This window comes from Notamacropus eugenii, chromosome 1, assembly GCF_028372415.1.
Source record: "Notamacropus eugenii isolate mMacEug1 chromosome 1, mMacEug1.pri_v2, whole genome shotgun sequence".
Taxonomy (NCBI): domain Eukaryota; kingdom Metazoa; phylum Chordata; class Mammalia; order Diprotodontia; family Macropodidae; genus Notamacropus; species Notamacropus eugenii.
The window spans coordinates 737,646,107-737,672,334 of record NC_092872.1 but is presented as its reverse complement, the minus strand read 5'-3'; the positions used below and the strand labels follow the sequence as shown (position 1 = coordinate 737,672,334).

Sequence of the window (26,228 nt, the reverse complement as noted above, 5' to 3'; positions counted from 1 at the left end):
GGCAAGAGAGAACAAGCAGAGAAGGCAGTTAGAAAAAGCCCGTGTCCTGATGCCTGGGCCAAGGCCATCACTCCCAGGGCCCAGAGGCCTCTGGGAAGCAACGCCTTTACTCCTGATGCCACCCCAGACTTTTGTGTCCTGATCCTTCCCCTGCAAGAATGAGTGCTGGCCCAGATGGCCCAGAGGAGGTGTCCTTACCTTTCACAAGTGATGGAAGGAGGGGACTGACCCCGGTCACACAACTAGCAAGGATTTGGTTCTGAGGCCAGCTCTCAGTCCACGTTGCCAGGCTCCTTCTCAAGCACTATTAGCCACAAGTTTTTAGTATTTCTTGACCCAAACTGAACTTGTCCTTTACAGCAGCATTCTCTCTGGTCTTTCACCTGGCCAGACTTACCTCTATTTCACATCACTTCCTCTCCCTGTAATGTCCTTGGCTCAAGAACATTCAACAGCTCCCCATTGCCCTCCCCATCGATCCCAAATGTGTCTGCCTGCACATCAGTGCCCTCTGCAGTCAGGCTCAACTCATCACTGTAGTCCCTCCTGTTCCAGCCAAGTGCATCCCTTCACCATCCTCTGCACTCTCTGTCCTCTGGGTACCACCTCGGCTAATGTCACTGCTACTCCCCTATACAAACAGATCCTGCCCGCATCCCTTGGGTCAAGCTACAAGAATTTATTAAGCACCTGTTACGTCCATCTAGGTACTAGAGATACTCAAGGAGTTTATATTCCAGTAAGGGAAAACATGAACATAAAAAAATAATGGAGAAGGGGGAAAAAAAGTAAAAACTAGGAGATTAGGAAAATCTTCCCATTGTAGAAGTTGGATCTTAAAGGACGTCAGGGATTCTGAAGGGCACAGATGAGGAAGAAATACACGCCAGGCCTTCTGGTCTCTAGATTCAAAGGCACAGAGAGGGAAGCCCAAGTTTGGGGAGCAGAAAGCAGTCTGGACCTGGGACTCCACAGAGACTAGAGATGCCCACAGAGGTAGGCTGCAGCCAGACTGGATTTTACCCTCGGGGCACATGAGAGTCACAGAAGATTTTTTAAACAGGTTAGAAAGTGGTAACTCACTCCAGTATCTTTGCCAAGAAAACCCCATATGGGGTCACCAAGAGTCAGACAGGACTGAAAATGACTGAATGACAAAAAGTAACATGGTCAGACCTGTGCTTGGAGGCAGATTGTTTCAGAAGCATTGTAGAAAATCGAGTGGCTGGCAAAGAGAGAGAAGGCAGGGAGAATAACTAATAGTCAGACCAGGGGACATAGAGGCTGGAGTTAGGGTCATAGCCTTGTGAGTGGAGAGGAGGGGACATCTCCCCCCAATGTCCTGCTGCATCTCACCATCGTGATATCCAGCACCAAGCTCATCATCTTCCTTCAACCGCCCCACCCCCAGCTTTTATAATTCTATAAATGGCACAACTATCCTCCCCATCAAACAGGTTCAAAATTTTGGAATCATCTTTGGTTTTTCTCTATGACCTACTGAATAAGTGCTGAGTGGCATTCAAGGCCCTCCTGGGCAGAGTGAAGACCTATTTGTCCAACTTTCTTTCAAGCTGCTCCCCTTGGGATGCTTTCTAAGGTCAGCCCAGTCACACTTATCCGTGTCCCCGGTTCTCAGGCTGATGTCTCCCTTCTCAATGCCTTTGCCCTCCCCCTCCCCCAAGCCTGCATCAGTGATGGTGTCCACCCCCAGCCCACCCCCAACAGTCCCCAGAGGACCATACTTGGGCTAGTTTCTTTTTTGTAGTCTCTCTTTGCCTAACACAGTTTCATACATAAAGCAGACCCTTCTTAATGTTTGTCAAATGTCTTCCCCATTGACCATGAGATCCGGTGTTCCCTGAGAGCAAAGAGGAGGCCTTCTCCATCATACTAGGGCTGTCCTGAGGGCAGGACCTATGTCTCCCCCATCACAGCTAGGAGTCCCTGAAAGCAAGATCAGCCAACAACCAGCCACCATCCGTCAGGGATTGTGCTAAGCACTAAGGAGATGCAAAGACAGACAAAGGACAGTTCCTGTCCACAAGAGGCTCAAAGTCTAATGGGGAGACAAGATGTAAGCAAACATGTACGTTAGACCAGGGACGCACTTTTAAATTTAATCTTCGTTATTCATATTTTTCCCATCACTTTTTAAAATCTAGACCAGGGATGAATTTGAGACCAAGGACAGTGTCACCCCCAACCCCAGATCTGGGGATCCCTCATGTCAAGGTCTGTGTCTCCACCAGGGCAGACCCCATGTCTCCACTATTAGATCAGGGCTCTGTATGCTCTCTTTTGTCTCTGCCCACCCCAATGGAGGCAGGCCAGATCCAGTGAGGGAGAAAGGAGTTAACCACCGCCTAGCCACCCAGCAATTCCCCTCCAGTCCTGAGGCCTTGGGAAACAGACTGGACATTAAGAGATGGAGGGAGGTAGAAAGAAAACTCAGGGACACCAATGCCTGTATGCCTTGGGCCACGATGACTTCCTAATGATGGGAAGTGTTCAAAGGCAGGACAGAATATCTTCTAAGGGAGTGACTTCCTCATCGTGGGAGGGCTTTAAGCAGCTAGATGGCTATTTATTAAAGGTGACACAGTGGAGGGAAAGAGCCGGACTTGGAGTCAGGGAGACCTGAATTTGAATCTTGCTTCAGTCCCTTATTAGCTGCGTGACTCTGAGCACGTCATTTAACTTTCCTGTGTCTCAGTTCCCTTATCGGTAAAATGGGGGAAATAACAGCCCCTGCCCCACAGGGTCGTTGTGAAGGTCAAATAAGGATAAAAATACCTAGGATTTCTATGGAACTGGAAAAAATAATACTAGCTGACATTCATTTGTCATGCACTTATGGTCTGCAAAGTACTTTATAAATATTATCTCATTTTATCCTTCCATCACAGTAAGGAAACCTTTCTGAATGACAGTACGGAGGCTGCCGCTGTCTGTCCCTGTCATGCTCAGCTGTACATGTTAGTGACCTTGTTAAATGCTAGCTACCTCTAGTAATGTATAAAGATTTCTACTCAGCTATAGCTGGAAAGTTCTTTGTAGCCCAATGATCAGTGCTTCTTTAATGAGCTCAGTTTATCTGGCTCTGGACAGTGACCCTGCTGCCCCATCAGAGCCCATGGCCAGGAGGAGAATCCTGGTCCAACAAGGAGTGACCTCAGAACAAAAACTGGGGCTGTGTTGGTCAATGATTACCACTTAACAATGTTGCTGAAGGAGAGTGGGAAGTAAGTAGGTATGACACACTTTTAAATTTAATATTCATTATTAATATTTTCCCATCACTTTTTTAAGTCTAGACAATCAACAAGGTAACAAATCAATCCCTGATTTGTAGTTTGCCGATTTCTCAGGAATAGATGTTCACAATGAAAATTTAACCATCAGTTCTCACAGCTGTATATCCAGAAGGGACTCCCAAGATCATCTAACCCAGGATTCTTGTTTCATAGGAGGAAACTGGCCCTAAGAGGTGATTTGACTTGGGATCACAGATCTAGAGCCAGAATGAACCTAAGAGATTTTCTTCTAACCCTCTAGTTTATGTGTGAGGACTCTAAGGTTAAGTGACTGCCCTGAGATCACACAGGTAGAAAGGAGAGGAAGCAAGAGACAGGGTCTAGAGTCAAGAAGGCTCATCATCATGAATTCAAATCCAGCCTCAGACCCTTATTAACTATGTGACCCTGGGCAAGCCATTTAACCATGTTTGCCTCAGTTTCCTCATCTGTAAAATGAGCTGGAGAAGGAAATGGCACTCATACTTTGTCAAGAAAATCTCCAAATGGGGCCACAAAGAGTCATACAGGACCTCAAAACAACTGAACAATGACTTCGAATTCCAACTTGTCAGTAGCCGCGGGCCACCTCGGAGCAGGCCAGATGGCCAGAGGTGCCTGGTTCTCCCTTCTGGGAGCTCCCAACAGTGGCCACCACCAGAGTAGGCAGGACCTCATGCCACCAGAGTGGGCAGGACCTTGTGTCCGCCAGAGTGAGCAAGACCTCATTTCAGCATCAGAGCCTAGAAACCTCCATTGTCTGTCCCTATCACACTCTAAGGGCTCATTAGGAATAACATGCTGCTCTAATTACTCTTCCAGCAAAAACAATGTTCTAAATTAAAGCCAGAATTGGGGGGAGGGGAGCAGGGGGGCTGGGGCTGAGGGAGGATTTAGTAACTTATAAAATAAATTGCCCAACTTTCTTGTGGAGTTAGGTGGGGCGGGGGGAGGGAGACAGGTAGAGTAGCTCCTGGCAAATTTCCTGAAAACCAAGGTTTTTCCCATTTCTCACTTAGGGGAACAATTCCCCAGAGGACCTTTGTCAGCATCTGGACCCCCCTTCCTCCCCAGACTTGGCATGCAGAGGGAGAAGTGGAGACTCTCCAGTGTCCCTGCCCTTGGAGCAAGCCCCTTGGGGTGGAACCAAAGATGGGAGGGAAGCTGCTCTACCCTCCCGCCCTCATTAACAGGAGCTGGACCCAAGCTCAGGACACCTGACTGCAGACTGCCACCCTTCCTTCCTGCTCCCAGGACAGGGTCACCTCCTTTTCCAAACCCCAGAATGAGAACAAAGGGCCTCCTTCTGCCCCATGCTTTATCCCCTTTCCCAGCATACACAGGGGCCTCAGGAAATCCCAAATGGAAGCTTTTCTGGGTTGCTCCCTCTGGCTATGGTCCCCTGCTTTTGTCTTCTGAACAAAGAGAAGAGGGATAAGAAGGGGCAGAGGAGAGAGGAGGGGGGCTAAGCCAGGAAAGAGACAGAAGGAAAGAATAAGAACTGTTTTGTGGTAGAAAATTGAAAGGGCCTTCAAAGTCAGCTCCTGGGACAGTGGCTGGATTTGAGGTGAGAGGACCTGGATTCGTATCTGACACCTGTGGGGTCTTGGATGAGTCACAACCTCCCTAGGCCTCAGATTCCTTCCTAGGGCCACAGATCTAGAGCTGAAAGAGAGCTTAAAGGTCACCAAATCCAACATCTCCAATTTACAGATGAGTAAACTGAGGCCCAGAGAATGGAAGTAGGATCTGTAAAGGAGATCACGGCATAAGAGCTTTCAAGCTGGAAGAGACCTTAAAAGTCATCTAGTTTCATCCCTTCATTTAACAGATCAGGAAACTGAGGCCCAGAGAAGCTCCTTCTCTCTCCTGATTTACCTAGGATCAATCAGGTGAGTAGTAAAGTCAGAACTCAAACCCAGCTCCTCTGATTCCAAATTCAAATTTAGTTTTTTGTTTTTTATTTTTCCTTTGTACCTTGCACTTGCATTTCATGAAGGGGTCAGTGGACAAAGACATGGGTCTGGAGTCAAGAAGACCTATCTTCATGAGTTCAAGTCTGGCCTCAGACACTTACTGGCTGTGTGACCCTGGGCAGGTCACTGTTTGCCTCAGTTTGCTCATCTGTAAAATGAGCCGAAGAAGTAAATCACAAACCACTCCAGTATCTCTGCCAAGAAAACCCCAAAGGGGGTCACAGAAAGTAGGACACCACTGAAAAATGATTAAACAGCAAAAAACATTTCATAGATGGGGGCAAGATGACCTTTGTGAAGAATTTGGGAAACAGCTTAAGTGGAAAATAGAATACATGAAAGGGAGAAAGAGGAAATAAAGCTGGAAAGTCAGGAGGAAATCAGATTGGAGAAAGTCTGTATTCTGCCTAAGAAGCACCAGGCATCATGACACGACACAGTCAGACTTGTGCCTTAGTTGTTGGTTGTGTGGAAGATGGCTTGGAGAGGAGAGGAAGGGAGGGGAAGGGAGGGGAGGAGAGTGGGGAAGAGAACCCATCAGAGGCTCTCACAGTGACCAGAAATTATATAACAGCATGTAACACAAAACAAGTGTCTCCAGAACAGGGGCTCCCCCAGGGCAGAAAATGTATCTCCTCACAAGTCAGATTCTCCCCACCCCAGCATTCAGCACCCGGCTCTGTCCAGAAAGGTCTCTAGAAGCTTTGGGTTAGATCCTCCCTGTCCCTGTCCCCGTTGGAAGTAAGTTTTCAAAGCATAGAGACTCTTCTTCCCTTTCTTTGTATTCCAGCACTTAGTACAGTGTCTGGCATATAGAAAGTATTTAACAAATGCTTGTCTGATTGACTGAATATTTGATCATACCCACTTTGTAAATGAATGCATTGTCTTCACTCCTTCCTGATAATGAAGGTTATTCCCAGAGAGTGGAATATCACAAGACCACAGCATTTCAGTCTCAGAAAGGACCTCAAGTATTACCTAGTCCAAGAATTCCCCTTAAAACATCCCCAACAAGAGATCACCCCCACTTTGATTAAAGATCTCCATTGAAAGAGACACTCATGGTCTTCCATGGCAGCGTGTTCCACTTCGGGACAAACAGTACACAGTGCTGAGAAGTTTCTCCTTATGTCAAGCCTTAATCTTTGCAATTTTCACCCAATGTTCTTCCTCTGGGAACAAGCAGAATTAATCCAACCATTTTCCCCATGACAGTCCCTCAAATACTTGAAGACAACCAATGGGTCTCATCTCTTCAGTCTTGTCTTCTCTAGTTCCTTAAAATGGTGCTCCTAGGGCATGGAGTAAAGGACTTTAACTACCCTCTTTGCCCTTCTCTGGACACTCCATTTATCAATTTCTTTCCTAAAATGTGGTGCTTCAAGGGGAACACTATACTCCCAGAATGGTCTCCAGATCATGCATCACCAACTGTCTTTTGGCTAATATCACCTCAAACTCAATACATCCAAACCTGAACTCATCATCTTTTCCCCCAAACACTCTATTCTTTTCAATTTTCCTTATTTTCAAGGACATCACCATCCTCCCAGTCACCCAGGGTCACCATCTTAGTATCATCCTCAACTCCTCCCTTCCCCTTATCCCACATTTTGGATCTGTTAGCAAGTCTTGTCATTTCTTTCTTCACCACGTCAATCACATACATACCCTTCTCCACACTCACACAGCCATCACCCTAGTTCAGATCTCACTCCCAGGCTATTACAATAGCCTTATGGTTGGTCTCCTCATCTCCAATCTCTCCTTGTGCCAGTCCATCCTCTGCTCAGCACAATGCTTGGCACATAGTGATCACTTAATAAAGGCCTATTGATTTACTGAAAGGCTAACCTTTCCTTTCACCTAAAGAAATTCTAAATATCTTCCCAGGTTACCAATCACCTATCACCCTGCTTCCTACTCTACCCTGCTCTCTCTCCTCATGCCCTGGACCTTCCAGCTCACTCTCCTCAACATCCACCTCATCACTGGTCAGAGGAGAGCCATTCACCCCCTCCCCCAGGAAGCTGCTCCTCCCTGCACTGACCTTTTAACTTTGGAAAGTGTGAGCCACTCAGTGTGGTGGTTGGCTTTATACTATTCTGCAGTGTTTTCTAATTGCATATGTGAGTCCCTGGTCTACGAGTTTCTTGAGGTCAGGGACTTTAACTGCTCCTCTCTGTCTCTCCAAAAATACAGAGCCCAGGGTGAATTTTACAGAAGGTACTATGCCCAACCCCTTCTATCTCTAGCTCCCAAGGAGACAGGCACCTTACCCAGAGCGGTCCAACTCACCTCATCCACGACACCAGAGATCTCATTCACCTGCATCACATGGGTTGGTTCATTCCATTAAAGTCATTTGATTTTCAGGGGGGAAAGAAAAAAGGAATCAAGAAAAAATAAACCCCTCATTAATAATCATTAACATTCCTGGACCCTTTTACATTGTTTATAACAAGATTCACAAAAATGATCTCATCCGAATCTTAGAACAATCCATTGAGATAAGGACTAGAGAAACTACAGACCAATGAGAAAATAGGTTCAGAGAAAGAAACCAAGTGACTTGCCTGGGGTTACCCAGACAGTAAACAGGAAAGGGAGGATTGTAACTCAAGTCTTCCAGGCTTCATGTTCAACTTGCCAAATGGAACCATGCCACTTACACTTGTATCTGATGTCTCCCCGAAAAAATATAAGATGTCTGAGGCCAGGAACCATTTCATTTTGTCTAGCATACTAAGCACTTCATATATATATATATTCATTGGTTGATTACCTAATGGGAACTCTATCCCCTCAACAAACCCAAAATCTAGATGACCTGTATGTCAGAAACTAGTTGCCAAAATATGACTCCTTAGGCTAGATAAAAGAAAGAAATTTTTGACTATCAGAAGAAGGAGACCTTGGCAGAGGTTGCCAAGGCTAAGGGAAGAGGGTGACCAGTATCACAATCTTTTCTACGCCTCCCCTGGATGGGCTGTAGCCATCACCCTCTGAGTGTTCTATGTAAACAAAGCCCTTTGTATATGAATGTGTAAGTGTTAATAGAAAAGAGAGTTAGCTGGACAGAAACTCTACAAAGGATATGGAGGGAAGTATTTTTAAAAATTGGAATTAGAATTAGAAGACTAAGGCGCATATTCCCAGTTCTGCCCCTCACCAGCTATTCCCTAAGTGACCTTAGGTATGGCAATCAATGTCCTGAGACTTCAATTTTCTTGTCTGTAAAATGCTGATGACAGTATTCATACTACCCATTACAAAGGCGTATTGCGAGGAAAGCACTTTGTAAACCAGAAAATAAGGTTGCACGTATTCCCTACATGGGTACGCCTTCTTATGTGATCACTGGCCACATGTATTCCCAGCAGGTATGCCTTTTTATGTTTCTTTGGGGGGGGGGGACTATCTTCTCCACTCATAGGGCAATAATCTGTGGCAGAATGTACAAGTCTGCTCATGGAGGAATCTTTTTCATTTTCATTATCTATCTTGCTATGCTGTTTGATTTACGTTTTGATGAGTGTATTCTCTATAGCTGGCTTAGTAAAAGAACCACTCTAATGGGGGCTCATTTCAGTGGATACACCACGTGCCTTGAAACTGGGGCAGTTATTCCGGGGTTATATAATATTAATGATAATGATACTGATAATTACAACAAGAATGATGAGAGAAGACAGACCCCTCAGGGTCTGGCTGAAAAACGTCAAATCCCCCAATGGTGTCTGATGGAGGCTCATTTGCTGAGCTGGACATGACTGGATTTTGTGACTCCTCTGTCCTTAGCCTGCCACTCAGGACAGAGCCAGGAAAGAGCTTTTGAATTTTCCTGAGGTCTCAATGCTCAGGAGGATCATAAAGGGACTGTGTCCCTGAGGCAGCAGTCCTAGAGAGGTGAGCCTGGGCTCTTGGATAGTGACAGCCCGGCCTGGCCAATATTAACTATGGCATTTTTTCTGTCTTTTTAAATTTTTTTTTCTCAATTCCATGTAAGCAAAAATGTTAACATTCTGCTAAGATTTTTTGAAAAATGGAAGAACAGTGCCTACCTCAAAACCAGGGATGTGATGGATTGCCGGCTATGGAAAAAAGGAGGGAAAAGTGTCATTTCTATCCATTCCATAAACTGGGGCTATGAGATGCTTCTCCCAATTTCCCCTTCAATGAACTCCTTCCTCCAACCTCCCCATAAAAATCCTCTCTGATGAGCTATTTATCTGACCTTCTTCAAAATGCTAGTCAAAAACACCTCCTCCCAGAAGCCTGATAAGGCCCACCCAGCTACAATATAGGTCTCCTTTCCCCACTGAGAGGAAGCAATCATGACTTAAGCCTCTAGTTATGTCAGGGCCCCAGGGACAGACCCAGCCAACTTGGTAGTAGGTAGAAGAACCCAGCATACAGAACCTGCAACCCAGGATCTCTTCTCCCATTCTGCAGCCCTCCCATGGCCAATGCCTCACCTTTTCCCTCTGGATGAGTTCAAAGGCTGCAAGCAGCTCCCCAGCAGGCCGGCCTCCCCTCAAAATTGGGAACCACGTCAGCCTTGGTGCCTGATGCAGAGTTGGTTGGCAGATGCAGCGTCCTAGGTACTCGTCAGCACCCTAGGAGAAACATGGAGAAATCTAGCTTCACAAACCATGCTCTGAGTCACTAAAAAACCAACAAGGATCCTAGAGAGCTAGAAGAGCAACCCATCTTTGCCTATGGGGGAAAAGTGTCACCTGCATCATGAAGGGCTATCATTGGACTAGTCACTTTTTAACTATTTTACTTTATTATAAGGAGAGTTCAATTCTAAGGTGGGAGTGGGGTTTGTTTGGTGAGAAGATATATACAAAATAACAAATATTATCTCATTTGATCTTCGCAACAGCTCTGGGACGTAGATGTATTGTTACCCCCATTTTACAAATGAGGAAACTAAGGCTGAGAGAAAGTTTAAAAGATTTGTCCCAAGTCAGAGGCAGAATTCAAAACCAAGTCCTCCTGACTCAGTCAGGTCCTAGCCACTGCACCAGACTGCCTGCTTCCTAATCGCCAGGACATCTTCAAGACGCTCTGGGCTTTGGACCAGACCTTTGGCTGGGGTGAAGGTAGACTCACATAGGTATCATGATCGTACAACTCCACCACAATACTGGGGGGGTTCTCTGAGACAGTCTTGGGGTCCCCAAAGATCTCAATCTCATAGAAGATGAGCGTCTGGTCCCAGGTGGGATTCAGGGTGTTCTTCACCACCACCGTCTTCTGGCTTTGGTGGAGGAAGGAGACAATGGCATAGGGGTCTGTGTCAAGCAGTTGAGGAAGAAGAGAGAGGACAAAACTGTGAGAAAGCAGACATCAGACTCATGATGGAAATGAGTCAACCAGACAGCCAGGATTCATTAAAGAGAACCCAGGGGAGTGGGTGGGGTTGTCCATCTGAGCCAGGTCACTGAGCTCAGGACCTGCCAATCATCTGAGCAAATGAAAGAATCCAAGAGCTCAATGGGAGGTCCATCAGGGAGTTCAGCTCTGAATCTAGTCCTTGAAAGTAGTTGATGTGATACAGACAGGATCCAGAAACAGTGCCAGAACTAGGATGGAGTGACCAGGCTGTGATCCACCAGGCAGCTGCCCCCAAGACCCTTTTATCATGGCATCTTTTTCCTCAGGCACAGCTTACTTCCTCTCCTGATGCACCCCACTACCTACTGCCTCCCCTTCCCCTCCTCCTCCCAGGGGACAAAGGTTCCTAGGTAAGGAGCAAGGTTAGCTTCTCTGGGGACAAGCCACCACCTCACCAGTATTCTGCACCAATCTAGGACATGAAGCTGTCTGTACCCATCACCATCAAATTCTAGTCAACTAAATTTATCCAAGGTCCAAGAATTTCTGGCCATAGTTCTTCCTGGAGATACTGATGCAATCCATCAAATTCCCCCCTCATAGAACACACACTCTCCAGTTCCCCTTTCTATGTTAGCTCTCCCCCACCAATGTAAGCTCCTTGAGGACAGACTATCTTTTTTGCTTGTATTTATATATCAGTGTTTAGTACAATACCTGGTACAGTGAGTGAATAATATATGTTTTACCTATCTATAATAATAGTTACCAGCATTGATGGAGGGTTTTAAGGTTCACAAAACATGGAATGGAGCCAAGATGGCAAAGGAAAGGCAGGGACTCACCTGAGCTCTCCCCTCTTAATAACTTTAAAACAGAACCTCAAAATGAATTCTGGAGTGGTGGAGCTTACAGAAAGATGGAGTGAAACTATTTTTCAACCCAAGACAACTGAGAAGGTCAACAGGAAAGGTCCGTCTCACTGGGGTGAGAGTGAAGTGCAATCCAGCTCACACCTCTCCCTGCAAGCCAGGCTTTGAGGGTGACTGAATTGGAGGTGAAAACTTCCAGAGTTCTCAGGCCACAGATAGTAAGTGGATTGGACAACTAGTCAGAAGGAAATTACAGAGGACTCTTTGCTGGCACTGGGAGAGAAATTGCTTATACATGGCTCTGGGTCACAATCTCAGGATACGGAGGAGCACCAGCAGAAGCAGGCACCCTGGTCACAGTTCCAGGGTGGAAAAGAGTGCTTGTGGTCACTCACAGACCAGAGCACAGGCCAGGAGAGTAGTGACCACTTTCCTTAGATCAAACCACTTAGAAGAACTGGAAACTTACACTCTCCCAGAATTAGCTCTGAAAACAGCAGCACAAAAAAACCTGAGGCTTGGCAGAGTACTCCCTCTACCCCAGAAGCAGAGCCTAACTTTAACATAAAGTTAAATGTCAAGAAATGGGCTGGAAAAATGAGCAAACAACAGTAAAAAAGAACCTGATCATAGAAAGTTACTATGGTGACAGGGAAGATCAAAACACAAGTTCAGAAGAAGACAAAAGTATCAAAACAGCTTTATCCAAAGCCTCAAAGAAAAACTTAATTGGTTTCAGGCCACAAAAAAAGAATTTCTAGAAGAGCTCAAAAAGGATTTTAAAAACCAAATATGAAAGGTAAAGGAAAACTGGTAAAAGAAATGAGAGTGATGCAAGATAATCATGAAAACAGAGTCAACAGTTTGGTAAAGTAGGTATGAATAAATGCTAAAGAAAATAGCATCTTAAAAAACAGACTAGGTCAAATGATAAAAGAGGCACAAAAATCCAATGAAGAGAAAAATGCCTTAAGAAGCAAAATTGGCAAAATGGAAAAGAAGGTACAAAAATTGAGGAAAATAATTCCTTAAAAATTAGAATTAGGCAAGTGGAAGTTAATGATTACATGAGACATCAAGAAACAATAAAACAAAATCATGAAAAAAGTAGAAGAAAATATGTAATACCTCACTGAAAAAAACAACTGACCTGGAAAATAGATCCAGAGAGATAATTTAAACATTAATAGACTACCTGAAAATCATGATTAAAAACAAAGAGGCTAGACATCATTTTTCAAGAAATTATCAAGAAAAGCTACCCTAATATCCTAGCATCAGAGTATAATAGTCATTCAAAGAATCCACCAATCTCATCTTGAAAGAGATCCCAAAATGAAAACTCCCCGGAATATTATAGCCAAATTCCAGAGTTCCCAAGTCAAGGGGAAAAACTTTGTAAGCAGCCAGAAAGAAAAAATCCAAATATTGTAAAACCACAGTCAGGATAGCATAAGATTGAGCAGTTTCTACATTAATGGATCACAAGGCTTGGAATATGATATTCCAGAGGGTAAAGGACAATGAGGAATCACCTACCCAGCAAACCTGGGTATAATACTTCGAGGGGGAGGGGAATGGATATTTAATGAAATAGAAGACTTTCAAGCATTCCTGATGAAAAGACAAGAGCTGAATAGAAAAATCTGACTTTCAAATACAAGACTCAAAAAAAAATATATAAAATGGTAAACAGGAAAAAGAAATCATACAGAATTCAGAAACGTTAAACGGTTTGTATTCCTACATGGGAAAATGATACCTGTAACTCCTAAGAACTTTCTCATTATTAGGGCAATTAGGAGTATATATAAAAAGAGGGCACAAGTGTGAGTTGACTATGATGAGATGATGTCTTAAAAAATAAATTAAGAGGTGAGAAAGAGGGATGAATTCGGAGAAGAGGAAAGAGAGAGGTAAAGGTGGTAGATTATCTCACATAAAAGAGGCAAGAAAAGTCTTTTACAGTTGAGAGGAAGATGGAAGTGGCAGATAATACTTGAACTTTATTTTCATCACAATTGATTCAAAGAAGGAATAACATACACACTCAGTTAGGTAGAGAAATCTATCTTACCCTGCAGGAAGTAGAAAGGGAAGGTGTGGGGGGGCGGGGGTAATAGAAAGGAAGGCAGATTGGGGGAGGTGGTACTTAGAAGCAAGACACTTTTGCGAAAGGACAGGGTAAAAGGAAAGAGAGAAGAATAAACTGGGGAATATAAGATGGGGGGAAATACACAGTAATTATAACTGAAAAAAATTTACAGCACGTTTCTCTGATAAAAGCCTCATTTCTCAAATATATAGAGAATTGAATCAAATTTATAAGAATATAAGTCAGACCCTAATTGATAAACAGTCAAAAGATATTAACAGGCAGTTTTCAGATGAAGAAATCAAAGCTATCTATAGTCGCATTAAAAAAATGCTCTGAATCACTATTGATTAGAGACATGCAAATTAAAACAATTCTCAGGTATCATTTTACATCTATCAGATCGGTTAATATAACACAAAAGGAAAATGACAAATATGGAAGAGGACAAGGAAAAAGAGACACCAAAGAATTGTTGGTAGAATTCCGAACTGATCCAATCATTCTGGAGATCAATTTGGAGTTGTGACCAAAGGGCATACATACCCTTTGACTCAGTAATACCACTACTCCATCTGTATCCCAAAGAAATTTTTTAAAATGCAAAAGGACCTATATATACAAAAATATCCATAGTAGCTCTTTTTATGGTGGCAAAGAATTGGAAATTGAGGGGATATCCATCCATTGGGGTGTTGCTAAACAAGTTTAGGTATACGTGGAATATGTAGAGTATATGGAATATTATTGTGCTATAAGAAATGACAAGCAGGATGCTTTCAGAAAAACCTGGAAAGACTTACATGCACTGATGCAAAGTGAAGTGAGCAGAACCAGGAGAACATTATACACAGTGACAACAATGTTGTACAATGATCTACTGAGAATGACTTAAGTATTCTCATCATTACAGTGATCCAAGACAATTCTGAAGGACTTTTGATGAAAAATGCTATTCATCTCCAGGGAGAGAACCGATGGAGTCAGAATACCGATTGAAGCATCCTTTTTTTTTAAACTTTATTATTCTTGGAGGTTTTTTTTTTTTTGTTCTGTGTTTTCTTTCACAACATGACTAATATGGAAATATGTTTTGCATGACTGCACATGTATAACCTATATCAAATTGCTTGCTGTCTCAATGAGGGGATGGGGGAAGGAGGAAGAGAAAGAAACAAGTTTTTTTTTTTTAAACACAAATTGTTTTTATATGAAATTGAAAAAAAATAAAATAATTTTAAATGGCTCCACAAAACAAATATTAAGTCCCTTGATCCTCACAACAACCTGAGAGGGAGGTGGTATTATCATCCTTGTTGTGTCAATGAGGAAACTGAGGCAGAGAGGTTAATGTTTGAGACAGAACTTGAACCTCTTGACTCTAAGTTACCCACTCTCTCCACTCTATGAACTAGATGTCTACCTATGATCTTATCTAATTATCCATCTCTCTATATTAATGATCTATTTATCTGAAGATGTCCTAGGAGAAGTGGGTTCTGGAGCAGGAGAAGGCAGTAAGTGGATCATGTAAAAGGGAAAGGCAGGATCAGCTTTCTCCAGGGCCAGACCAGGACCAACTCTCCCCTTCGCCTTTGCTAGGACCACCTTCCCTGCAGACCCACTCACACATAGTGGGAGTCCCCAGCCTCTGTTACGGCAGGAGCTGGACCCAGACCCTCGCCTCGCTCCCCCTGGCCCGGCCCAGCGGCGTCTGTGCGCTTAATGAAGCCGCGTCTGGCCGTGATATCATCAGCTCAATGCTCCGCAGAGAACCCCTCCCCGATTCCAGGAAGGGAAGGGAGCCCACATTCGGATAAATAGAGCCTCAGTATATGAAAGGCCGCCCCTCCAAAAAGCCCCTTTTGTTCCGCCCCCACCACTTCCCCGATGCTTTATTTTTATAAGCGGGAGGCCCCCGGCACCGCCAGCGTTTCAACAAAGACCACAATTGGGCATTGTAGCGGTGGGGCCCCGGCTGCTGTTGGCCCCCCACCCCGTGGGCTGGGGCAGAGAGCTGAACGCTTGGGAAGCAGTCCTTTTAAACAAAATCCCCCTCCTCCTCTGAAACACACGCACATGCACGCACGCCTGCACCCCAGGGAGGGGGAAACACGCGCGCACACCCAGACACGCGCCGCACAACACAACAAAGGCATTGTGGCGAGCAGACACTGCCGCATTGTTCTCTGCTGGCCGGGGGTTTCCCCCCACCGTCTTAGGCTTTCTCTTCCCCCCCAAACTGTTTGGAGGGGAGGAAAAGGAGGAGGGTGGGGAGGAGAAATCCAGAAAAGAGCCGCCTTCCCTCCTTCAGGAAGGCAGCTGAGCTTGGTGGAATGGAAGGAACCTTGGACCTGGCGGAGACCTGGGTTCAGATACTAACAGTGACCAGCAGGTCTCTGAGCCTGTCAGTCAGTCGCTAAACATGTTAAGCACCTACTGTGTGCCAACCACTGAGAGAGGTGCCAGTATTGTAAGGAAAGTGCAATCTGCTACTTTTTACATAAGTGACATAGGATGCGTGTCTGGGGATCAGTTTCCTCAAATGTGAAACCAAGCGGGTGGGCTGAGATGGTCTCAAACGTCTTCAGTGGCTCTAAAACTATGTTCCTATGACCCCCAATGTCCTAGAGAAAAGCAAGCTATCGTTTTTATTTCTTTGGAAAAGCAGGAAAGAGGGAGTTGCTAAAGAGGCAGGAGAAGGGCTGAGTGTGGAGGGAGGGCTGGATAAGGAGACAGAAAAGAGAGAAGTCACCAGGCCATCTCGGGGGTCCTACCTGGTGCCGGTGGCCAGCATCACTCCTCACACTGCTGCCCAGAACCAGCCTATGCAGAGCCACCTGGCCCACGCCTCCACTGATTCATGGATTTGGGACTTCCCTGGGCAAGCGCTACGATTTCATCCACCTGGAAAGCCCCTCTTCTGGTGCAGATCAACAACTCGCCCATAACTTCAAGCCTGAAAGAAGAGACTGCACACTTTCCCAGGGTCACCTGGCCAGTATGGGATAGAAGCAGGTCTCAAACCTCCAAGACCAGCCAGTCCACTGTGCCTCAGAAGCATTCCTCTGAGTTAGGGGGAGTGGAGTCAGGTGCTTGGAAGACCAGCTGTTGACCTTCAGGCTCTCCAGGGGTAATAAACTAACAGAACTGGACAACCTTGACTTGGGCTCTCTCATCCTCAGCTCCAGCCGCCTAGGAGCTATGTCCTGAGAGACGTTCTGACATTGAGGACTCTCCTAATGTGGCCGGGGCTGCCTTGGGAGGTAGTGAGCCCCCCATCACTAGAGGTCTTCAAGCAGTGGGTGGAAATATTATAGATATTATTCCTGTACAGATAGACACTGGCCTGGCTCAGAAGTGTCAGAGGCTGCACACAGCACTCCAAATGTGGTCAGAACCAGATGAAAATGCTACTCCCATGTGCATTAAATGTATTGATATATTAATAAAAGAAGAAATACATAGATATATGTGGTTTTCTAAGTCAATATGTACCCTATGGGGATTCTTATGAATGATTTAGTGGACCGTGTTTCTGTTTGAGTTGGACACTGATGGCCCAGATGCCCTCCAAGGACACTTCCAAGTGGGACTTTTTCTGAAATCTTGATTCATAAAGCCCAGGGTTCAATGCTTTGTCAGATGGGCCTCTACTCTTCCAACCTCCCACAGAAATACCAGATCTAGGGCTGGGAGAGATCTCAGATGCCATCTAGCCCATCCGCCTAACTTTGCCCCAGAGTAAACTGAGGCCTAGGCAAATTAAGGGACTCAGTCAAAGTCTTACAGTTGTATAATGATATTAAGGTCGGAAAGAGATTTCACAACATTATTCTTCCCCTAAGAGAGATGAGGAAAGATCATAGGTGGGGGGCCTTGTCCAAGGCCATGGGATGCATTGGTAGAGTTGGGACAAGAACCCAGGACCTTCCACTACATCCCATGGATGAGCCTTTGGAAAAGACCTATGTCTATTTCTCTGATTAAGGTTGAAAGGGAATGGGTGGTGAAATTCCCTTCTGTTAAACCAAGACACTTAAGTACCCAATGATTAAGGTGTTGTTCAGTAGCTGCAGGAAGCAATGCTTGGGGGGCAGGGGAGATAAGTTCCCTTTAGGCTGGTGCTTTGCCTTGCTTTTGAAGGAGATGTTCTCCAGCTTACAGTGGGCTACAAGAAAGAGCAAAGAGGGGCCTAGGAAGGTCAGAACATTAGTTTTTCCTGAGTCAGATGAATAGGTTAATGTTGTTGACTTGTCTGAAATGAAGTCCCTTAGCACCCACACTTCAAGGTCTGAGTACTCCCCCCAAAAGGGCCATGTGAAGACACCACCTCAACCCAGTTCACTCCTATAACGTGCCCTCCCCACTAAGATAGAAAAGAGTTCTGACCTGAAGCTTTGGTTCCAACAGAAAATCCCATTTGGCCTGCTCACTGGCCAGCCACCCCAGCTCGGAGCTGTTCACTAGGAGTTGGGGGGGTGGCGCAGAGAAACAGCCCTGATTTAGTGTTTGGGAGTGAAAATAAACACTAGAGGTTTTTTGGCCCCAGCTTTCCTTTCCAGCGGCTACTCAATCAATTCTTTCATTCACACCCGACAGGGAGCCCCGAGGAAGTTTGCCTGGCAAAGCCTGAATTCGCAGAGTGTTTATTTTGGGGGGAGGGCAAAGGGGACAGAATGGAAAGTGTGACATATCCTCCGATTCCCCACTCCCCTCCTGACCTTCCACTCCCCTCCCACTTGTGTCCTCTGGGACCAGGCAGAACAAGGCCAATCCCTCTTCCATGTATCAGCCTTCATGACACCCCCCCCCCCCCACGAATCATCCCTTATTCAGACTTCCTTCCATCAATGGTAGTATGGTAGGGGCTTGAGGCCCCTCCCCATCCTGGCTGCCCTCTTCAACACACTCCCCAGCTTACCAATATCCTTCCTGAAATGGGATGCCCAGAGTTGACCACAATACTCCCCTCGTGGTCTGACCAGGGCAGAGGACAAGCAGACCTCCAAAGGAGCCTCTTTCAGGCCTGGATGCTAGAGCACAAGGAGGACAATCTAGTCCCATAATGGGCAGCAACACAGGAATATAGGAGATAGATGATGTGCCCAGCCCAGGAGACCAGGTTCCTCTGTCTTGCTCCCACTGCCTCTCCCTGGCTCCCCAAGGAGTCTGCCATTCCTGCCCAAGGCAAACCCTGCTGGTCCTCCCCCATGACCAGGCTGAAGCTCATGGGGGGATGAGGGAATAAGCTGCCTTGTCTGCTTGGTCAGGGCTTAGCCTGGACTCGGCCTACAGAGCAAGCAGATTCTCCAAAGTCATGAAGACTAAGCTGGGTCCCAACTTTTCCATATGTCTCACAACTCACTCCATCTGACTCTTGGCTACTCTCCTCCTTCGAACGAACATGCACACACACACACATACACACACATGCACCGCACCACCCCTGGTGACGGCTCATAAATCTCCAAATGTGCCCAGGGTGCTGGAGAGCGTGCTCAGGGCCAAGAGAGCGGAGGGCTAATGGGATCATCAGTCACAGCCTGACAGTTCCTGGGCTGATGAAATATGGCTCAGCACAGGGGCAGGAGAGGGAGGGCAGGCAGGCGAGAGCTAACAGCTCCCAGGAACTTCCTCCAGCTGAGGCTGAACTTTCTGCAGGCCAATGCTGTCTGGGCCCCCCACTCTGTCTTTTTGAGGGCTGTGCTGCTGGACCAGCAGCCCCTTCCCTCTTTTCACCATCTTTTCTAAAGCCCTAGCCCTTGCCAGGATGCGGCTTCTCTGAGTTGGCTCAAGACAAGAGAGAGCCCCACACAAGTCCCTACTGTCTCTCCTCTTGCCAGTGACAATGGCCCCCATGCAAAACTTACCAACTCCTCTTAGGAGTCTGAAGGAATAAAATGATTGAATGAATGGATGGAGGGATGGAGGGATGGAAGAATACATAGCTCCTAGACAAACTGTAGTGGACCCATTTTAACTGTATGGCTTTGTCATTACATCACTGGCCCATGACTTTTGTATGTGTCCTACACATTCATTCATTCATTCGATGAGCATGTATTAAGTGCCTGCTGTGTACAAGACACTCAATGCCTAGGATGTATCCTATTCATTCATTCATTCACTTCTTTAATCAGTCTTTATCAAGTGCCTACTATTCCCTGTGCCCTATAACCTACTCCCTCACTAGTAAATGAAAAACTGTGCAATGCTTGTCTCTATGTAAAACCAAACATGTATATAACATGTACACAGTATGTTTTCAGGTTTGCAAAGTCCTTTACTTGACCCTAACCACAACCCTGAGAAATAGGGGCTACTCTTATCCACCTGTTTATCCCATACATCCACAGACTTCTAGGATGAGACCACTCAGTTTGAAGTGAGGGGGCAAGAGCATGACCTCTAGGAGGAAACAAATATTCATTTGCTGGCCAAAAGCAATTCCAAAGAGTATGCCAGCACCTAAAAGAAATCAGACTGGACATAAAGAAACATGTGTCTCATCTCCTTTCCTTTCAACAAAAGCAGATTTCCCAGGAGTTGTCTTAAGGGAAGAGTTCAGCATATCAGACCTCTTTCTCATTTGCCTTCCAAGAAGACATCTCACAGGAGAATTTCTCTACCCACATTCCCTGTCCCCATAGCCTCAAGGTAGGCCTCCCAGACCCTGTACATACCAGAAAAGCTGTCCTTGTCCATAGCGGGCAGGTCTCGTGCCTGGTACATGTAACAGCGGAGATGATAGCGGTTCCCATCTTCATGGAAGAGGAAAGAGAGGAAAACGAGGGTGAACACATAGGTATGGCTACTGGCTTCAAGTTCAGAGAGGGGAGCTAAGGTTAGACTCAAGGGCTCCTTCCAGGTCTCTAATATTCTAGGATCTCAGGGTTCTTTTGATAGAGGGAGGAGATGCCATGACTGGCCAGGGTGGAGAGAATGTCTCTGAGGTGTCTTGCAAACCTTATCACCCTATAAAAGGTTAAATGTTATTATATCCAAAGATGCACTAACCCAAAGATTCCTATACACATGCATCCACATAAGTACACAAAGACACCCAAATACAAGGGCAGAGACATAGTCATCCACTTCACACTCAGATACATGAACATATTCATCCAAATAGACAAAGACCCACAGACATAACATATTCATCATCATCCATATACAAGCAGACACATGGACACTCTCATTCATATACATCGATGGGTACACAAAAACCCAGGCCACGTCCAGATACAGAGACGCAAAGACAGAGACCCCTACCATAGGCCCTCTCCTCCTTTCCCCTGTATCATACACATGACCCAAGATCACTCACAGTCAAAGATGCAGGAAATCGTGGGCCTGTTGACGCCAAAACTCAAGGTAGACACTGACTTGGAATCTTCACTCTTGTCATCCACCACACCACCCTATGGGGAGGAGGAGAGATGGGGCACCTGAGACATGCTGAGCCTCCCCCCCCACCCCCCAGGGAACAGACCAACTCCCAGAGCAAGGTCCTGGGAACCAGAAACATCAGATCCAACTCTGAAAAGAAACCTTAGTCCCAGAAGAATCCCCAAATCTCAGCTGGAAAGGTTCTCAGATTCCATCTTGTCCAACCCACACCTGAACAAGAATCTCCCTCTGCAACATCCCTGAAAAGTGGTCATCTAGAGTCTGCTCAAACAGCTTCATCCAGTACAACCCCTGCATTTTATAGATGAGGAAAACAAGGCCAAGGCAAGTTACATGACTTACCCAAGGACACACTGCAAGGAAATGCCCAAGCCAAGACTTGAGCCCAAATCACTAAGAGATAGCTTTTGGGAATGAGGATCTGGCTTTCCCACTGTCCTCTGCCCTCCTCAGACTTCCTCTGGAGTTTTGTGTTCAGAACTGGACATCACAGTCTAAGGTGCACATTGAAATGTTCAGAGAAGGGAAATTGGAATTGTGAAGGCCCTTAAGTACCATCATATGAGGATCCATTGGGGAAACTAGGGCTGCTTAGCTCGGAAAAGAGAAGAATGGCAGAGGGAGGGAAGGAGACAATAGCCCACATTTAGGAATATTTGAATGGATTGTCACTTGGAGGAGGGGTCAGACTTGTTCTCTCTGGTCCCCCAAGGCAGAAGCAGGAGTAATTGTCCATTGTAGGCCAATGTCAGGAAAGCTTTCCTAATATGAAAGCTGTCTGATAGGGGAAGGGGCTGCCTCCAGAAGGGATGAGCTTCTACTCCTTGGAGGTCATCCAGCAGAAGTGGGAGGAAGGCTCATCAGGTAGGGGAGAGTGAGGGATCCTTGGGTGTATGGGCTAGAAGAGAAGCTGCTGACGTCCTTCCCAACTCCTGAAGTCTATGTTCCAGTCTCCTGACTCCAAGTCCGTTGCCTTCCCACTCTTTCTAGATCACTCCCGTAGTCAGGATCCCTGACTACGACCTCTTTTGCTGTGCTGCTCCCCTGCTCAAAAGCCTTCAATAGCAACCTGTTGTATACAGTAAGAAAAAAATCCAGTTTTCAGCTTTGCATCAACACACACACACACACACACACACACACACACACACACACATACACACAAAATCCACCACCATCCTCATCTCCTCCACCCTCTCACAAAACTCCTCACCTCAGGCAAGTAAGTCCCCTCAGTACCCTGTGACCACATTCATTCTCATCCTTCAGGCTTCTGCTTTTAGATTGACCTTTCTTTCTTCCTCCCCAAAACCTTAATCATCTTTCCAGGCCCAACCTAAGTCCCACTTCCAAGAAGTCTTCTCTTGCCAGTCCAATCCAAAGGATTCTCTCTCTCTCCTCTGACACCCGATAACTCTCACCTGAACCATAGCCTGGCGATGGTCCCTGTTGCTTTATGGAATCTCACTGCCCCAAATGTGAGATTTCCCAAGGATAGGAGATGAAAAATCAATTCTCCTTTCCTCTCTTCCACATCACCAAGCAAACAGCAGGTGCTCAATAAAGACTTATTATACTGATACAACTAATCAACTTCAACTGGGAAGAGGGAGCTCTTGGTCTAGTGGGAAGATCCAGCTAATGCCCTCAGGGAGTTCTGATGGGGCAGACAAAGAATCTGCCCTCAGGAATGTCCTGGTTTAATGTGGGAGATCGGGCTCTTCCTTTAAGGAGCTTCTGGTCTGATGGGAAAGACTATACTGAGCCCTGGTCCAAAGTCACCTTTTCCTGTGCCCACAGTTAACTCACTCTGACCTAGTCAGGCCCCAGATCAGGAGTTGGAAAGTCAGAGAAGATTGTTGTGGAAGATGTCTCAGAGATGATGTCCAATACCCTCCTAATCCTAAGACAGAGTCAGAGATCTGCGCCTTGGGACCAAAGTCCAGGGCCTCAGCCCAGAGCTCTTCCTCCTTCCTGAGAAAAGGATTCTCAGAAGTGAACCCTCATGGCATACATCCCATCCTAAAGATTGTGCATGGCTCCACTCAGTGAAAAGAGTCTGACAGAATTGCTCCCCATTTCTTGGAAGGGGAGAACCATTCCCACCCTAGGCCAGCACAAGGCTGCATTGGAGGCCGCCTGGCCCCACCAGCATCCCAACGGGAGCACTAAATCTGTCAGGCTAATTGCCTTCGGAGCACGCCAGGTCAACCCAAGCCAGCACTCCCTGGCCGGGCCCAACCCAGCCTCCCCTCCACTCCCCGCTGTGGTCCTGGTGTGTGGGCTGCCTCTGTCTAGGCAGAGAATGGGAAGGAGGGGGGAGGGATCCGGTCAAGGCTGCCAGGGTTCCCTGATGCCTGGAAAAGATAGGGCATCCAATCAAGGGGGTCCCCATATCCTGTCCCAGGCTCAGGTAGATGGACAGACTCAAGAGAAGAAAGGAGGCACAGGAGTGAAGGAGAGACTGGAGACAAGAGAGGGAAAGGGAAGCTAGACTAGTAGCTGTCCAAAGATAGCATCTTGGGAAGCTGGAGTGTGACTTGTTCATCACTGAGAAGCAACAGGGCGTAGAGAGAGAGAGTGAGGATGCAGCTGGTCAGCCAGACCCAAGTGGATGTCTGAAGGGGAGGGCAAGGAAGGAAAGTTTGGACTCTGCCCCCCAAGCCCCAAATTCCCCATTTTCCATGAAGGGGACTCCAGGCTGTGGGGATGCAAAGATCCACAATAACTCACATTTGGAAAGAGCCGTGTACTGGACATCCAAGGTACCGCCTACCCAACTGTGTCCTTTCCCTATTCTCCACGCCCCCAGTGGTTATTGCCCTGTCCTATCTTGTTTACTTATCTATGTCAGATTAACAGACCCTCCTTTAGGCAGGAACTGTTTTCCACTTTGTCTCTGGATGGTCCATGCTAGGCTTAGCATCCCGAGCCTCATAGATGCTGAATAAATAAATTCAGAGGAGCAGAATAGAATGGCTCTGTTTCAAACCACAAATGAAGCTAAATCCTGAAGACCGATTTAGGAGGGCCTGGGAGAATCTTCCTATTTCCCCACCACCAGCAGCTACTCAGCTCCTTCCTCCTGTTCCATCCTAAGCTAAGGAGGACCAGCTGGCATCACCACTCAGCCTTAGGAAACCTCTCTCCTTCTAGGGTGTCCATTGGGTTCACATATTCCCCTGCGAGCCAGAGAAGGGTGTAAGTATTTCATTTTAACAAATATGTCTTGCAAGATGACCCTGGGTTTGGGGATAGGAGCCTCAACTCTCTTTCCCTTCCAATTCTTGCTGGGATAGAGGACTGAGTATTTAACAGGGACATTGTAGTGTCAAAAGAGGCATTATGTGTGATGGTGACGAGAAGTTTAAACCTTAAAGTAGCCATGCGATAGAAAAATTGACTACAGATAATCTAGGGCTTGGGGAGGAAGAATGAGGGGACAATGGTCACCACCAATACAGGCCTGTTTACGGTACAGAATATCACTTTACAAAGTCTAAACCTCCAACTTAACTTGTTTCCAGGCTGAAGCATATTTGCACTACGTGGCAGATAAGGAGAAATGACTTTTCTCTCAGTGTCAGAGGGCTGTGACTGCCCTGCTCCTAGGAACATAGCTCCCCCCATCCACCCCCTACCCTATGCCCCGGTCTCTTTGTTCAAGCACCATGTGCTTCAGAAAGTCATTCTGGGCCAAGGGAAACAGGAGCTGTGCATGTGGTTGTGAATACACATTCATGCACACATATGTAGGAATAAATACATACACATATGTTTATATAAATGCATACATATGTGAGTATGCATACACAGAGGCATCGTGGATTAGATAGCCAGTCTCAGAAGCAGGGAGACCTACCTTCAAGTCCCACCTGTGATAAATACATCCTGTGGGACCTTGGACAGGTCACTAAAACCTTTCAATGTTTTAGGTAACTCTAAGTGGTAAAGAAGGTATTGACCTGTATTAGGGGAGGGAGTTTTTCCACCAGACTCACCATGAAACCACGGGTCTATATCAGAGTGCAGATGGAGAGGTGGTGTTTGGATGTGGCCAACCTGGGGGCTTGTTTTGCTTGGTCATGGATATCCCTAGCAGGGTTTTGGTTCTCTTGCTTTCTCAGGGCTCACCCAAGTGAGCAGACACTTGTGGATGTGGAGGGCACTGCCCCAGGATGTTGGTGAGAGTGGCTTATAGGGTTTTGGTAAACCTCTTAAGGGTAAAGATCACTCTGCTTTTGTATCCCCGACACCTGACACAGTGCCTGGCACAGGGAATGAATAGATGGATGGATGGATGGATGAATGAATGAATGAATGACAAGGAAAAATGTCCTGGAGTCTAGTCAGGCTTCATCTTTCCTGGGGGATAGTCTCTTCCCAGTGACACCTGCAGGTGAAAGGTAACATTGCAGCCCAGCTTTATGACCCAAAGGAACCAGAAATAGACACAAAGAGAGGGGTCTAGATTCTTAGTCAAGAAGAACCCGGCAGGGTCAGGTGGGCAGCATGTAGTATCCATCCATCAATCAATCAACAAGAATTTATTAAGCTCCTACTCTGTGCTAAGTGCTGTAAATGATCATGGAAAGACCCCAGTACTTGTTGCAAAAATGCTCCCAGTTCTATAAACCAAAGCAGTCCCTGGGAGTGTCCCTCCCCCCCCATTCCGCCTCCTCCCTCACCTTACCTCCTTCCTCATCAAAGGTTTTCAGCTGAGACCATTGTGAGAGACCTGTCCTGTATAATTCAAGAAATGGGTATTATGTATCATGGACAAAACTGTGCCAAGTGCTGAGGATGCAGAGACAAAAAGGAAGTTCCTGCCCACAAAAAAGCTTACATTCCACTGAGGGGATACAGAAATATGAGGACATTTGGGGAGGAAGAGAGAGATAACAGCTGGGGGCATCATTTGGCCTCCCCCACTGGACTGGACTCAGGACTCTCAGCTTACGTCCCCAGGCCTATGGTTCAGTCCATGTGCAGGTGTGGAGGTGGGCCTTCAGCTTGTCTCAGAGAGAAGTTGGGGATTCAAAGAGATCCCCACCTCCACTGACTATCCGGACTTTTTCTCCTCTTGGCCACTGCAACACCATGCTCAGTACAGAGTGGCACTTTGCAGCATGCTTAGGCTCGGTCACCTCCCAATAGTCCCAAATGGACTCTCTAGAGTCTTTCCTTTCTAACTGTGGGTGAGCCCCCATCAAAGATGTTGTATAAG

General features: G+C 46.3%; 1 protein-coding gene across 21 annotated transcripts in view; it reads right to left on the bottom strand.

Annotated features, from left to right (window-relative positions):
• The window catches only part of DYSF (dysferlin), a 253,717-nt gene that overhangs the window by 71,537 nt on the left and 155,952 nt on the right, over positions 1 to 26,228 (bottom strand). For all 21 annotated transcript variants that reach the window (XM_072651404.1, XM_072598690.1, XM_072655480.1 and 18 more), the window contains 6 exons: positions 20,919 to 21,012; positions 20,275 to 20,352; positions 10,397 to 10,578; positions 9,754 to 9,894; positions 9,340 to 9,369; positions 7,574 to 7,603 (listed from right to left, as the gene is read on the bottom strand). In XM_072651404.1, the coding sequence (XP_072507505.1) occupies positions 7,574 to 7,603; positions 9,340 to 9,369; positions 9,754 to 9,894; positions 10,397 to 10,578; positions 20,275 to 20,352; positions 20,919 to 21,012 (555 nt within the window). The remainder of the gene's footprint in view (positions 1 to 7,573; positions 7,604 to 9,339; positions 9,370 to 9,753; positions 9,895 to 10,396; positions 10,579 to 20,274; positions 20,353 to 20,918; positions 21,013 to 26,228) is intronic.